General features: G+C 43.6%; 1 protein-coding gene across 3 annotated transcripts in view; it reads left to right on the top strand.

Annotated features, from left to right (window-relative positions):
- The first annotated feature begins 1,522 nt into the window (after positions 1–1,522).
- The window catches only part of SLC4A8 (solute carrier family 4 member 8), an 80,931-nt gene continuing 69,880 nt past the window's right edge, over positions 1,523–12,573 (top strand). For all 3 annotated transcript variants that reach the window (XM_069584352.1, XM_069584354.1, XM_069584355.1), the window contains exon 1: positions 1,523–1,651. In XM_069584352.1, the coding sequence (XP_069440453.1) occupies positions 1,607–1,651 (45 nt within the window). In that variant the 5' untranslated portion in view covers positions 1,523–1,606. The remainder of the gene's footprint in view (positions 1,652–12,573) is intronic.

Raw genomic sequence — 12,573 nt, 5'->3', positions numbered from 1 at the left:
GTTAGACTGAATTAAAAGTACATATAGTCACTTATATATTTATAAGTTATATTTATTTATATATATTTATATAACTTACATATTTATAATTATGTTCTATGTGCCCAGCATTCTTTGCGGCTTTGTACAGAAGGGTATAAGAAAAATAATTATTGCCTTCAAAAAATGACAGTGTTACAGTAAGCTAAAATTAACATTTAATTAAAGTACTTGACCATAGCATGGTAACTGCTATAAGGATGGTATGAAGTGCTATGAAGACTCAAAGGGGAGTGATGACATCTTTTAGGGGTATTGAGGAGAGGAGAATAAAGTTTCTTGGAAGAGGTGGCCTTTGAGGTTGACTTTGAAGTATGATTAAAGTTTTGATGGGGAAAAATGGGGGTGAATTACAGATTCAAGGGACGGAATTAGTGAAGAGGTCAACAGAGACTGGGGAAATGAACACTAAGACTCAGAAATGGGCCCAAGACCTTAAATTGAAGACTGGAAATATGGTTCTGCCTCAGGGACATGGAAGCACAAACTTGGTTCAAATTTCAGAGCCAGTGCAAGCAATGGTATGCAGAGGTTGAACATTTAATGTGCACCAGCCAGGCTATGCTCCCCAAGTGTAGTTTCTCCGGAGGCTGAGAATGATTTGCACCTGCTCTTTTTCTTTTAATAATGTGGACTCTCCTACCGTCTGATGTGATAGTGGACGTAAAGTAAAAGACCCCTTTCCTCCTCTCGGGACAGAGGGTTGGTTGGATTATGGCCAGTCTCTCTTGTTTTAAACCCAAATCAAATTGAATGTGTTACTCATGGGTTTCTAACTTTGCCTTAAATCAGCAGTTATTCTTTTGTTAAATGATTTGCCCTAGATTATTTCTCAGAAAAGTTGGAAGCATTTTTGTGGAGTTGTTTCAACCATCTTCCTTAGCTCAACCTCCTGCTTTTCACTGCCAACCTGAGGCCCAGGGAGAAGACCTGTATTCGTAGTCAATCTGTGGAGGGGATTGGATTACTGCCTGCCCGCTTCTCTTTGATACTGTTTAATCTGGCCACTAGCTCGAGGATTAGCCAGTAATTTGAGAAGGCCCTTCCCTCTCATTCTGCTACTTCCTTCTGCAAGCTCAAGGGATGGTTCCCCAGAATCCAAAAATAATTATGACCAAGGAATAAAATCATGATAGGCAAACCTGACACTTTCTCAGTTTTCAAGGGTCAGGTGCATCCTCAAATAGAACCACGAGATCTTCAATTTCTAGCAAGCGTTTGGGAGGACCTTCAAGCCCAGAGGCCCTTGAAGGGAGGGAGGCGGTTTCCACGGCAACCGGGCCTGAGCGATTGGCTCCCCCGGCTCCCTCCTCCACCTCCTGGTAGCCCAGGGTACCGCCGGACAGCGTCCTCCCGTGCTCCGCGCCCTGATTGGCCGTACAGGCCGCGCGCTGATTGCGGCGAAGCCTCGCGGGCCGGTGGCTATGGAGGCGGCGGCGGTTGATGGTTGACCGTTGGCACCGGGGTAGGGGTCGCCGCTCGGGCGATCTGCTCAAACCCGACCGGAGTGCGTGGCCTGCTGACGTTCGGCCTGGACCCCGCGGGCGAGACCTAGTTGGGCTCCGCCATGCCGGCCGGGAGTAACGATCCGGACGGCGTCCTCAGCTATCAGGTAGGGCCCCGCCTCCCGCCCCTCCCAGGGGCTCAGCCTCCTCATCCTCTGCCCACCCTCCTTTCTCTGCCCCCGAGCCGGGGCTTCGCAGGCCGCTCCCTGAGGGCGAGGGGAGGCCAGCCCGCGACACCAGGGGGCGCTCCGGGCGGTCGGGGATCGGGCCCGGGCTGCGAGAGGGTGACCTTGGGCCAAACCGGGAGCCGCATCCTTTGCGTGGCCAGCTGAGGAGCCCTGACGGCCCGCGGCCGGTGACCTCTGTTCTGCTCAGGTCCTCCTTGCTGGGAAAGAGGCTGGCTTCTGGCCTTGCCGCGTCCTGCTGGAACGTGGGAGAAAGGATAGCCAGGGACCTTGCTCTGGCGGGGCAGGTCTCCTCTTTGTGTTTTATTAATGGAGCTTTCTGGTTCCTTACTGGCTCAGAGGAAGAGCTGGAAAAGACTGGAGGCTCGGACCAAACGCTCAGCCTTGTTCGTGTGCATAAAACTCCCTTCATTCCATGGCACAGACGGGCTGACAAGTTCTGGATAGCGAAGTGGACAGCGGCTGGAAAAGTGCCGAGGGGTCAGGAACAGGTGTTTACTTAAAGAAATGAAGAAACAGGTTTAAGAAACTGCTAACTGTTGGGGTGGCTAATGTAAGGTAAAGCATTGGGCTGGGTGTCAGACACTGTAGGTTCAAATCTGCATCTGCCTCACATGGGCTTTGTGACCTTGAGTAAGTCACTTGCCTCTTTGAATCACATTTCCCTATCTAGTAAAATAGGGATAAGAATACCTGCTTTGCTTACTTCACGGGGTGGTTTTGAGAACTAAATGAGCAGCTGTTTGGGAAGGGGCTTTGTTAAACCAGTATAGGAGAGATAACTCATTGAATTCTCACTCCCCTCTTTCCTGTGCCCATCAGGTGACCGATATGCTTATTGCTCTGCAAAGAGATATTGAAGGGAGGTCAGATATGAAGTGGGGGGCTGTGAAGAGAATGATGGACCTACTCAGAAGGATGACAGGTCTTGAAACAAGGGCTACATTGCTGTCAGGATGGTTTTTGTAAAGAGATAGAACTCTTTTCTGAGTTTGTAGCAAAATGGGTATCACTGACTCACCCCTCTTCTGGCAGTAGTTTGCTACTAGATGACCCATAATTCGTTTTGCTTGCTCCATCAAAAAAGGAACAACATCTGTGATTTTGGGAAATCCTTCCATATCTAATTCTCCTAAGGTCTATGAAGAATATTCAGCTTATGTTTGTGATACAGTGATGGGCAAAAATAGGCAATATTCTTGCCCTGTTGGAGTTTCCCATTTAGTGTGTGTGTGTATAATCATTTTAATCAAACAGTCACACAAATAAATGTTTTATTATAAACTGTGATGAGTGCTTAGAAAGAAAGATATGTGGTGCTGTGAATGTGTATCACAGTGGTTCCAGCTTTGGTCTCAGATCAGAGATTTTGCTAAGGAAGAAAATTTGGGCAAAGATCTAAAGAATAAGTGTCAACTGAGGGAAGAAGGAGATCAAAGGGCTTTGGAGACAAAGAGAACAGCAGAGGGGGCCCATCGGGTTCAAAGATCTGAAAGAAGGCCAGAGTGGCTGGAGCCACAGGGAGCAAAGAGGTGAATGGTGTGAGATGTACTCCAGGGTCATAGCATACAGAGAGAAGGAGAGAGAGGAGCCAGAGAGAGAATGAGAGCTAGTGAGATTATGATCAGATTCTCCTCCTGAAAGATTTTCTGGCTGCAGTGGGGAGAACAGGCTGGAACGAATGTGGGGAGACAGTGTCCTTAATATGCAGAATGTGTTCCAGTTGTATTGTCAGGATCATAATAACCCCCAGGCTTCTGTTGGTGCTCTGTGAAACTGATAATTCCTGAGTGCTTCTGGGGTAGGACAGAAAGTAATTATATCTTTTACATCTAGTTCATGAAACTCGGGGATGGTGGGGTGAGGAGAGAGACAAAAACAGGATGGGAACAGCAAGACCTTGCAAAGGCTGAGTCAGGTGATGGGCAAATGGGTACTTGGGATAAGATACAGGGGGGGAAAGAAATGAGGATAGAAAGAGGAAAGGAAATGGGGGTAATTTGGGGGAGACAAGTCAATCAATTGAAAATTACCAACAAAACCTCCTGTATGAAGGCTGTGTGAAGGGGAGATGGACCTTGTAAAGTGAGCTGGCTGTGTACTTGATGTAAACAGAGATTCCAAGCATCACATCTACATACCTTGTGGCTAGGCTGTTTCCTCTGGTTTGGACTACTGTGCTGACCCCTGACAGTTCCCTCTGCTTTCTCTCCTGCTTCTCCTTCTACAGTCCACTTGTCCTGTGGCAGCTAGAGAGAGCTTTTAAAAACACAAATCAGATGATGTCATATCCTAGCTTGAAACCCTTCAGTGGCTTCCCAGTGCAGTTTAGAATAAAATCCGAACACCTTATTATGGCCTCCCAAGTTTCATTATGACCAGGGCCTTGCCCACCCTCCCTGATAGCCTTTCCAACTCTCTCACCATGCACTCCTGCCTTGGCTCTCTTTCTGTTTCTCCAGCACAACCAGCTCCTCATTCTACAAGAGCTTTGTTCTTGTTCCTGTGGATTTTCTTCTACCCAAGTCCTCTCGTGACTCAACTCAGATGTCACCTCCTCAGAGTAGCTGTCCTTGGTCTCCACTCACAGTTACTCTCTTTCATATGACCTGCTTTCGTTTTTATTCATTTATTTTTGTCACACCATGCAGCATATGGGATCTTAATTTCCTGACCAGGGATTGGAACCCATGACTGCTGCATTGGGAGTGTGGAGTCTTAACAACTGGACCACCAGGGAAGCCCCTGATTCTGCTTTACTTTCTTAATAACATATATGACTTATATGATATGGTCTTGTTTATTATCTTTTTAAATAGAAGCATTATGATGGGATGGACTGGGCAGAAAATCTTTTTGTCTACACAGTGCCTGGAATAAAGTTGATGTTCTGAGTGAATGAATGACTTTCCTGTATCCACAGCCAGTGTGCCTCTCCTTAAGGAGCTCAAGGTCTTGTCAGTATTAGCCCAGAGTCTGAGATGACCATTGTTTTATCACGTTCCCTGTTTAAAAGTCTCCCATTTCTGCTATTGTGTCTTTGCTCAGGTGTTCTAGCTGGAAAACATTCCCCCTCCTATCTACCTAGAATATTCCGTTTTAATCTTTAAGGTCTGGCTCTGTATCAGTGGGTTTCCCACGTGGCTCAGTGGGCTTCTCAGGTGGCTCAGTGGGTAAGGAATCTGCCTGTAATGCAGGAGATGCAGAAGACTTGGGTTTGATCCCTGGGTCAGGAAGATCCCCTGGAGGAGGGCATAGCAACCCACTCCAGTATTCTTTCCTGGAGAATCCCATGGCCAGAGGACCCTGGTGGGCTACAGTCCATGGGGTCACAAAGAGTTGGCATGCCTGAGCACGCATGAGCACTGTATCACTATCGGAATTTCGCTTAGTCTTTTCTGCTCACAACACTCACGAAGTCGTTATTACCTCTTCCACCCCTTACCTGTGAACTCTGCATGTTCGTCTCTGCTGCTGACCTGCCAGCTCCTTGCTTGCTGTCTCTGTAAGTTAACTTGCGTGAGTGTGTGCCATGTGCCAGGTGCTGTGCCTAGTGCTTTCCAGGCATTGCCTCGGTCTTTCAATAACCATGAGTTTACATGCCCTTCTTATCCTTATTTTCCAAATGAGGAAACCACGAGGTTAGGTAACTTCTAATAAGTGGCAGAGCTGACCCTCTCCAAAGAATGTGCCCTTGGTCTACATGACCATAACTTGTGCCTCTGGCACCTAGACTGGTGCCTGGTTCAGAGTGAGCACTTCAACATGTTTGGGAATATATGTGTGGCAAGGAGTACAAAGGATATATTAGAGTGGGAAGAGCTGGGATGATGGGGGACAGCTAGGTGGCTGTTGGAATTTAGAATGAGTTAATGAAGGCCTGCATTATTGAATTTTAATGAGATCTCTAAAGGTGGTGGGTTCTTAAAGGGCATGATAAGAGTGGAAGATCAGAAAGCTTGAGGGAGAACCTTTGGTTTAGACTGGAACCAGGGACATCTGTAGCTTCAAATTCTCCTGATCAGCATTTTCAGAATTGAGCAGAATTTCTGGAAGAGAAGGCTACAGAGGTTGAAACTGTCAGCACTTGAGCCAAGTGGTGCTGGGAACCTCAGGGAGGCTCAGAGAGGGCACAAATGGTAAAGGGAGGTGCAAGTGCATTAGGGCAATTAGAAAGGCTTTTATGTGAATCAGACCAACTCAGACTGGGAAATGTGTAGAAATCTTCAGAATAACAAATCCTGGTGAATGGGTGATAATTGGGAAACTTGGCGGATGGGAAGAGAGGCACACTTCATGTTTAAAGTGGACCTGGAAAAACTCCTGGATGCTAGTGCCTGCTGGCCCTGGCCCGCGTTGGTGCATGTCTGCTGAGTGAATGCGTGCGTGTCTCTGTAGAAAGCTGGTGACTTCTGAGTGCCATGGTCAGTCCATGGGACGCAGTCAGTATGTATTGGACAGAAGTGTCCACCATAGCAGCTTCTCCTCTCACTGCCTCGCAGTGTGCATACAGTCTGCAGGCCTCCAGCCTCTCCCACCTCACACTAGGTGTTCCTTTCCCGTGTGGGAATTGAGGGACACATGAGCATTCTCTTTACCTGGTGCTATCAGCTCTACTGGGGAGCTTCAGTAGGAGAGGTGTGGGCTTTCCTGCCAAGCAGAGAATTGAGGTAGGCTGGGGATACAATTCAGATTGCAAATTTACTTCCTTCTGAACTTGTAGATAATTGTCTTTGCTCATGGTTTGCCTTGGCAGGGTGGACAGGGCTCTCAGTTAAGCCTATCACAATGGTAATCAGAACACAGAAAAGAAACATGTTTATTCTAAATCTGCTGCTAGGTAACAGCAACAAATCCGAGATAATGGAGAGGTTGGTTGTTTCCCATAAAGTAGTAACAGGTTTACTCTGATCTTGCTAGTTAGGAAGCCATGATGTATGTATTAGTGTCTGTTGCTGCCCTAACAAACCACCACACATTTATTGGCTTAAAACAACACAAACTGAGTATCTTACAGTTCTTTACTTCAGATTTCCATCATGAGTCTCACTGGGCTAAAATCAGTGTTGGCGAGGCTGTGTTTCTTTCTGGAGGCTCTGTGGGAGAATCTGTCCCTTTAACTTCAGCTCTGTGAGGCTGCCCGCATGCCTTAGCTCACAGTTCCCTCTCTCAGCAGCCAAAACCAGCAGCACAGCATCTCTCAGTCCCTGCTTTTGTCATCAAACTTCATTCTCTGGCTCAACTCTCCTACCTCCTTCTTCCATTTTTAGGGATCCTTGTGATTACATTGAACCCATGGATAATCCAGATAACGTCCTTATTTTAAGATCCACTGATTAGCGACCCTGCTTCTATCTGCAACCTTAATTCCCTATTGCTGTATAAAGCAACGTATTCTTGGGTTCCAGGGATTAAGATGTGCAAATCCTTTGGGAGCCATTATTCTGCAAACTGCAATGTGCTTACTAGTAAATTGTACTGAACAGGAGTGATTCCAAGTGGGGTTCAATAAAAAAGAAAAATCACTGAGAAACCAGAGTCACTTTGCAATTCTAGGCCCCTAGCAGCCTGCTGAAGAGTCAGACTAGGAAACTCACGGGTGCTCAGGAGCTCATGGCCCCTGAGAGGAGGACCAGAACAGCTGCATACAACCTCGTGGAACCCCCTTTTCTTACTATCCATTGTCTTCATCCAGTGAGGACGTCAGATTGAGGGCATTAGAGAGTTGAGGATCTCTGGGTCGGATTCAGTGATGGTGTCTACAAGGGGTCAGAATTCATGAGCTTTCTCGATAAAAAGGAAGTCGAGAGTGAAGAGATGGAGAACTATATTTGAACTCTGGTCAGTAAAGGCAGTGTGAAGTACAAGGATTTAAGAAGGTAACAATGTGACAATCTTGAGCTGTTTTCACTGTGGACATTAATCCATGATTAGGTGACCTGAACTCTCTAAAATGACCAGGTTCTTTGCTTTTGGCGGTGTTAGTGTATGATGTTAATATGTTATAGTATATAATGTTAATACAGAGAAACTTGAGTTGGAGTTCCTCCTGTCTCAGCCCTAGTGAGATCTTACTTAGCCTTGATTTATTTAGGACTGTTGTGAGGGTTGAGATGATATATGTAAAGCATAATGCTAGATATACAGTCAGTGTTCTGTAAATATTTGTTCCTAATATTAATTATAGAAACTCAGCTTACTGATAAGAAACCCTAAAAGTCACTTCTGTGTTTAATTTAAAAATGGTTGTGTATCAGAACTCAATCAACACTTGACTCTTATTGGGTGGGTGGGGTAGGAGGCTGTTATCTGAAAACATTAGATAAAAGAGGAAAGGGGTCTTTGGAGGTGAAAGGCTCTGAGGCTGACTGCAGGAGAGGAAGCAGAGCTGAGTTTGGCAGGACTGCCATCTCTCAGGACCAGAGTGGAGCCACAGGGAGGGGTCAGGGAGAGGGCTCAAGGTGGGCCCCGCTGCCTGCTGCAGCCTTTGTGGTTGCTTCAAGGATCTGGGGCCATTATGTAAGACAGCCCCGCCTCTGCCTTTTAATTTGTCCATTAACTGTAAGTGAGAAGCTGGTCTGCTACTCAGCTGTAATTCATTCATTTTTCAAGGCTCATAACAATGCTTTCTTTCTCACAGCGTGCCTTGCAATTTCAGTGTTTTAATGTGTATTTAACCCTCTTAGTTCTTTTTATCTTACTCAATCCTTCGGGTAGGCACCCACATCAGTTCACATTTATATTGTGAGTCATGGTCATGAGTCAGGAAGAGGTACAGAAACCGGGTTGTTTCTCCAGTTCACCCTTCTTTCCCTCCTGTCCTCCTTTCCTTTTTCTCCTAAACTTATACCATGTGGTTCTCATGATGCTAATAATTTCTGAGTCACAAGTACCCTTGAGAATCTGATGAAAGCTATGGAATCTCTCCTAAGAAAAATGCACACTCGCATATAATCCTCTGAAGCCCATTCATAAGAATCCTGGAAATTCATAGTTAAGAAATCCTCGAAATAAGTTAAGAAATAAGGACAGTATCAGAGGTCCATACTAATCACATGGTGAGGAATCCACAATAAGCACAGACAACTGAGACTCAATGTTCTTTTATTTTCATGTTTTATGATTTTAAGCAAAGCTTAATATGTTTGAAATTTATCCAACATTTTAAGGATATTCCAAAGTAGAGAGAATTGAAAAATGAATCATCGTGTATCCCATGACCTGGCTTCAACAATGAACAGACAGCCTGTCTTATTTCATCTATGTCTCTACCCAGTCTCCAAATCCCAGACACTGTATCATTTCATCAGTAAAAACTTAAGTATGTATTACTAAAGATTAAGGACCTTTTTCCTTTTTTTAATGACATGACCACCGTATCAGAATATGGGCATACCTTGGAGATACTGCTGGTTCAATTCCAGACCACCACAATAAAGTGACTGCTGTAGGCAAGTCGCACAGATTTTCTGGTTTCTCAGCGCATATAAAAGCTATGTTTATCTTCTCCTGTAATCTATTAAGTGTGCAATAGCATTATATCTAAAAAATGTACATACCTTAATTAAAAAATACTTTATTGCTGAAAAATGTTCTCCATCATCTGAGCCTTTAGCAAGTCGTAATGTTTTTGCTGGCAGAGAGTCTTGCCTTGATGTGGATGGCTGGTTATGGATCAGGGCAGTGGTTGCTGAAGGTTGGGATGACTGTTGCAGTTTCTTAAAATAAGGCAACAGTGAAGTTTGCCACATCCATTGATTCTTCCTTCCAGGAACAATTTCTCTGTAGCATGCAATGCAGTTTGATAGCATTTTACCCACAGTAGAACTTCTTTCAAAATTGGAGCCAGTCCCCTCGAGCCCTGCTACTGCTTTATCAACTAAGTTTATGTAATATTCTGAATTCTTTGTTATCACTTCAACAGCATCTTCCCAGATAAGGAGTTGCTTCTTATGAAGATCCCATCTAGTAGATTCCATCTCAAGAAGCCACTTTCTTTGCTAATTCATAAGAAGCAACTCCTTATCTGTTCAAGTTTCACTGTGTGGTTCTAGCAATCCAGTCCCATCTTCAGGCTCCACTTCTGATTCTAGTTTTCTTGCTATTTCCACCACGTCCGCACTTCCTCCTCTGAAGTCTTGAACCCCTCAAGGCTTCATCCATGACGGTTGGGATTAACTTCCTCCAGACTCCTGTTCATATTGATATTTTGACCTCTTTCCATGAATCATGAATGTTCTTAATGGCATTTAGGATGGTGACTCTGTTCCAGAAGATTTTCAATTTTCTTTGCCCGTACCCATCAGAGAAATCACTCTCCATAGGCACTGCATACATTATGAAATGTGTTCTTAAATAATATGACTTGAAAATTGAAATGACTCCTTGATCCATGGGCTCCAGAATGGGTATTGTATTGTTAGCAGGCATGAAAGCAACATGTCATTGTACATCTTTGTTAGAGCTCTTGGGTGACCAAGGGCATTGTCAGTGAGCAGTAATATTTTGAAAGGAATCTTTTTCTGTGAGCAATAGATCTCAACAGTGCTTGGCTGATGGTGTTTGACAGTAGTTCTGTTTTCTTTAGTAAGACACAGAAGGTGCATGAACATTTATTCAGTGACATTAGACTGTAATTAACCAAGCTAAATTAAAGTAACATGCAAGTTGATTTTCAACCTGAATTTTTCAGCTGACTGACCTGGCTCTATACAGTTTGCTTTTATAGTCTTAGAGTCAAGAATTCAACCACCCCTCACTCCCCGCTTTCTCTAGACTCTGTGTTCTGTGCTGTGTCAGATGTCTGTGGACAGTATTAAGCAGTATAATCAGTTGGCCCCTGTCCTCTGGATATTACAAAACTGTGGGGAAGCCAACATGAAAAATTATTCATGTATATGTATATAGGTATACACATGTGTGAGGTTTTATGAGGAAACATATGAGAAAGTTTGGAAAACTAACAAATATTCATCCATCAAAATATATTGGATATGTAATTGAAAAGACACATGTACCCCAGTGTTCATTGCAGCGCTATTTACAATTGTTAGGACATGGAAGCCGCTTAGATGTCCATTGACAGATCAATAGATAAAGAAGTTGTGGTACATATATACAGTGGAATAGTACTTGGCCGTAAACCCACTTGAGTCAGTTCTAGTGGATAAACCTAAAGCCTGTTATACACAGTGAAGTAAGTCAGAAAGAGAAAGATGAATATTGTACAATTAACACATATTATGCAATCTAGAAAAATAGTACTGATGAGCCTATTTGCAGGGCAGGAATAGAGATGCAGACATGGAGAACAGACTTGTGAACACAGTGGGGGCAGGAGAGAGAGGGTGGGACGAATTGAGAGAGGAGCAATGAAACATATACATTACCGTATGTAAAATAGATGGCTAATGAGAAGTTGCTGTATAACACACGGAGCCCAACCTGGTACTTTATGACAACTGAGAGGGGTGGAATGGGGTGGGGAGGTGGGAGGGAGGTTCAAGAGAGAGGGGATGTATGTATGCTTACAGCTGATTCATGCTGTATGGCAGCAACCAGCACAACATTGTACAGCAAGTATCCTCCAATTAAAAATAAATTTTAAAAATGTATTGGATACTTACCACATACTGGACATGGTACTAGGTGCTAGGTACATGGTGGTCAACAAAAGACACAGTACCTACCCTCTTGGAACTTACAGGAGTGCAGGCTACTTACAGTGGTAAACTACTGTGTTAGGCTCTGGGAGAATAAAAAGATGAAAATACATGGCTCCTGCTATCAGGAAATTCACAAATAATAAGTAAGTCTAAAATAAAGATGAGTTTTTTCCACCAAGAAGTTATTCTTCAGAAAGGACTTGACTTTTTATGAGCGCCTGTACCACTTAGGTGGAAATGAAGCTGACATGCTCTGGAAAATTGACTCAAAGCGTCTGTGGTATTGAGGAAGACATTGTTGTTAAAGATGTATTGAGGCTTGTGAATAACATTATTTTATAAAATGTGAGAAAAATAGTGTTTCTAAGTTAACTTATTTTACATATCTGTAATTGTTCAATTTTATTGGTAAATATTTCAGTATGAGTACTAAAAGAGTACTAAGATGCTTTTAAAAAATAACCATAGTGCCACCTAAAAAAGAAAATAACAATTTGCAAAAATAATTCTTTGCGACCCTGTGAACTATATGGACTGTAGTCTGCCAGGCTCCCCCATCCCTGAGATTCTCCAGGCAAGAATATTGGAGTGGGTTGCCATTTCCTTCTCCAGGAGATCTTCCCGACCCAGGATGGAACCCAGATCTCTTGCATTTTAGGCAGATTCTTTACCGTCTGAACCACCAGGGAAGTCCCAAAAGGTAAATATTCTTTAAAAAATAAGCATAGTATCACCTAAAGAGAATACAACAATTTCTTGAATATCATGAAAGAAAAACTTCCAGTTGTCTCAAATGTCATATCCTTAAAAATTATTTTATCAATAACTAAAAAAATTATTTTCGTTAGTTTGTTTAAATCAAGATTCAAATTAAGTCCACACATTGTGATTGGTTTGTTGTCTCTTTTGACCTATTGGTTTTACGTTCCTCTGTCTCTATCTCTTTGTCTTCTTGCAATTATTTATTTTAAAAAAAGATGGTGGGGAGAGGATTTATCCTATAGCTTTAGATTTTCCCACAGTCTGGATTTTGCTGATTATATTCCTGTGGTGGTGTTTTTCCATCGAACTGTGTTTCTTTGTATTTTCGGGAAATTGGTTTTTGGGCGTAGAGTCTTGATCAGATTCAGGGACAATTTATTTGGTAAGATTACCTCATGGGTGGTGATAAGGTCTCCC

Source organism: Ovis canadensis, chromosome 3, assembly GCF_042477335.2.
Source record: "Ovis canadensis isolate MfBH-ARS-UI-01 breed Bighorn chromosome 3, ARS-UI_OviCan_v2, whole genome shotgun sequence".
In the NCBI taxonomy this organism is placed as follows: Eukaryota; Metazoa; Chordata; class Mammalia; order Artiodactyla; family Bovidae; genus Ovis; species Ovis canadensis.
This window is presented reverse-complemented; position numbering and strand designations above follow the sequence as displayed.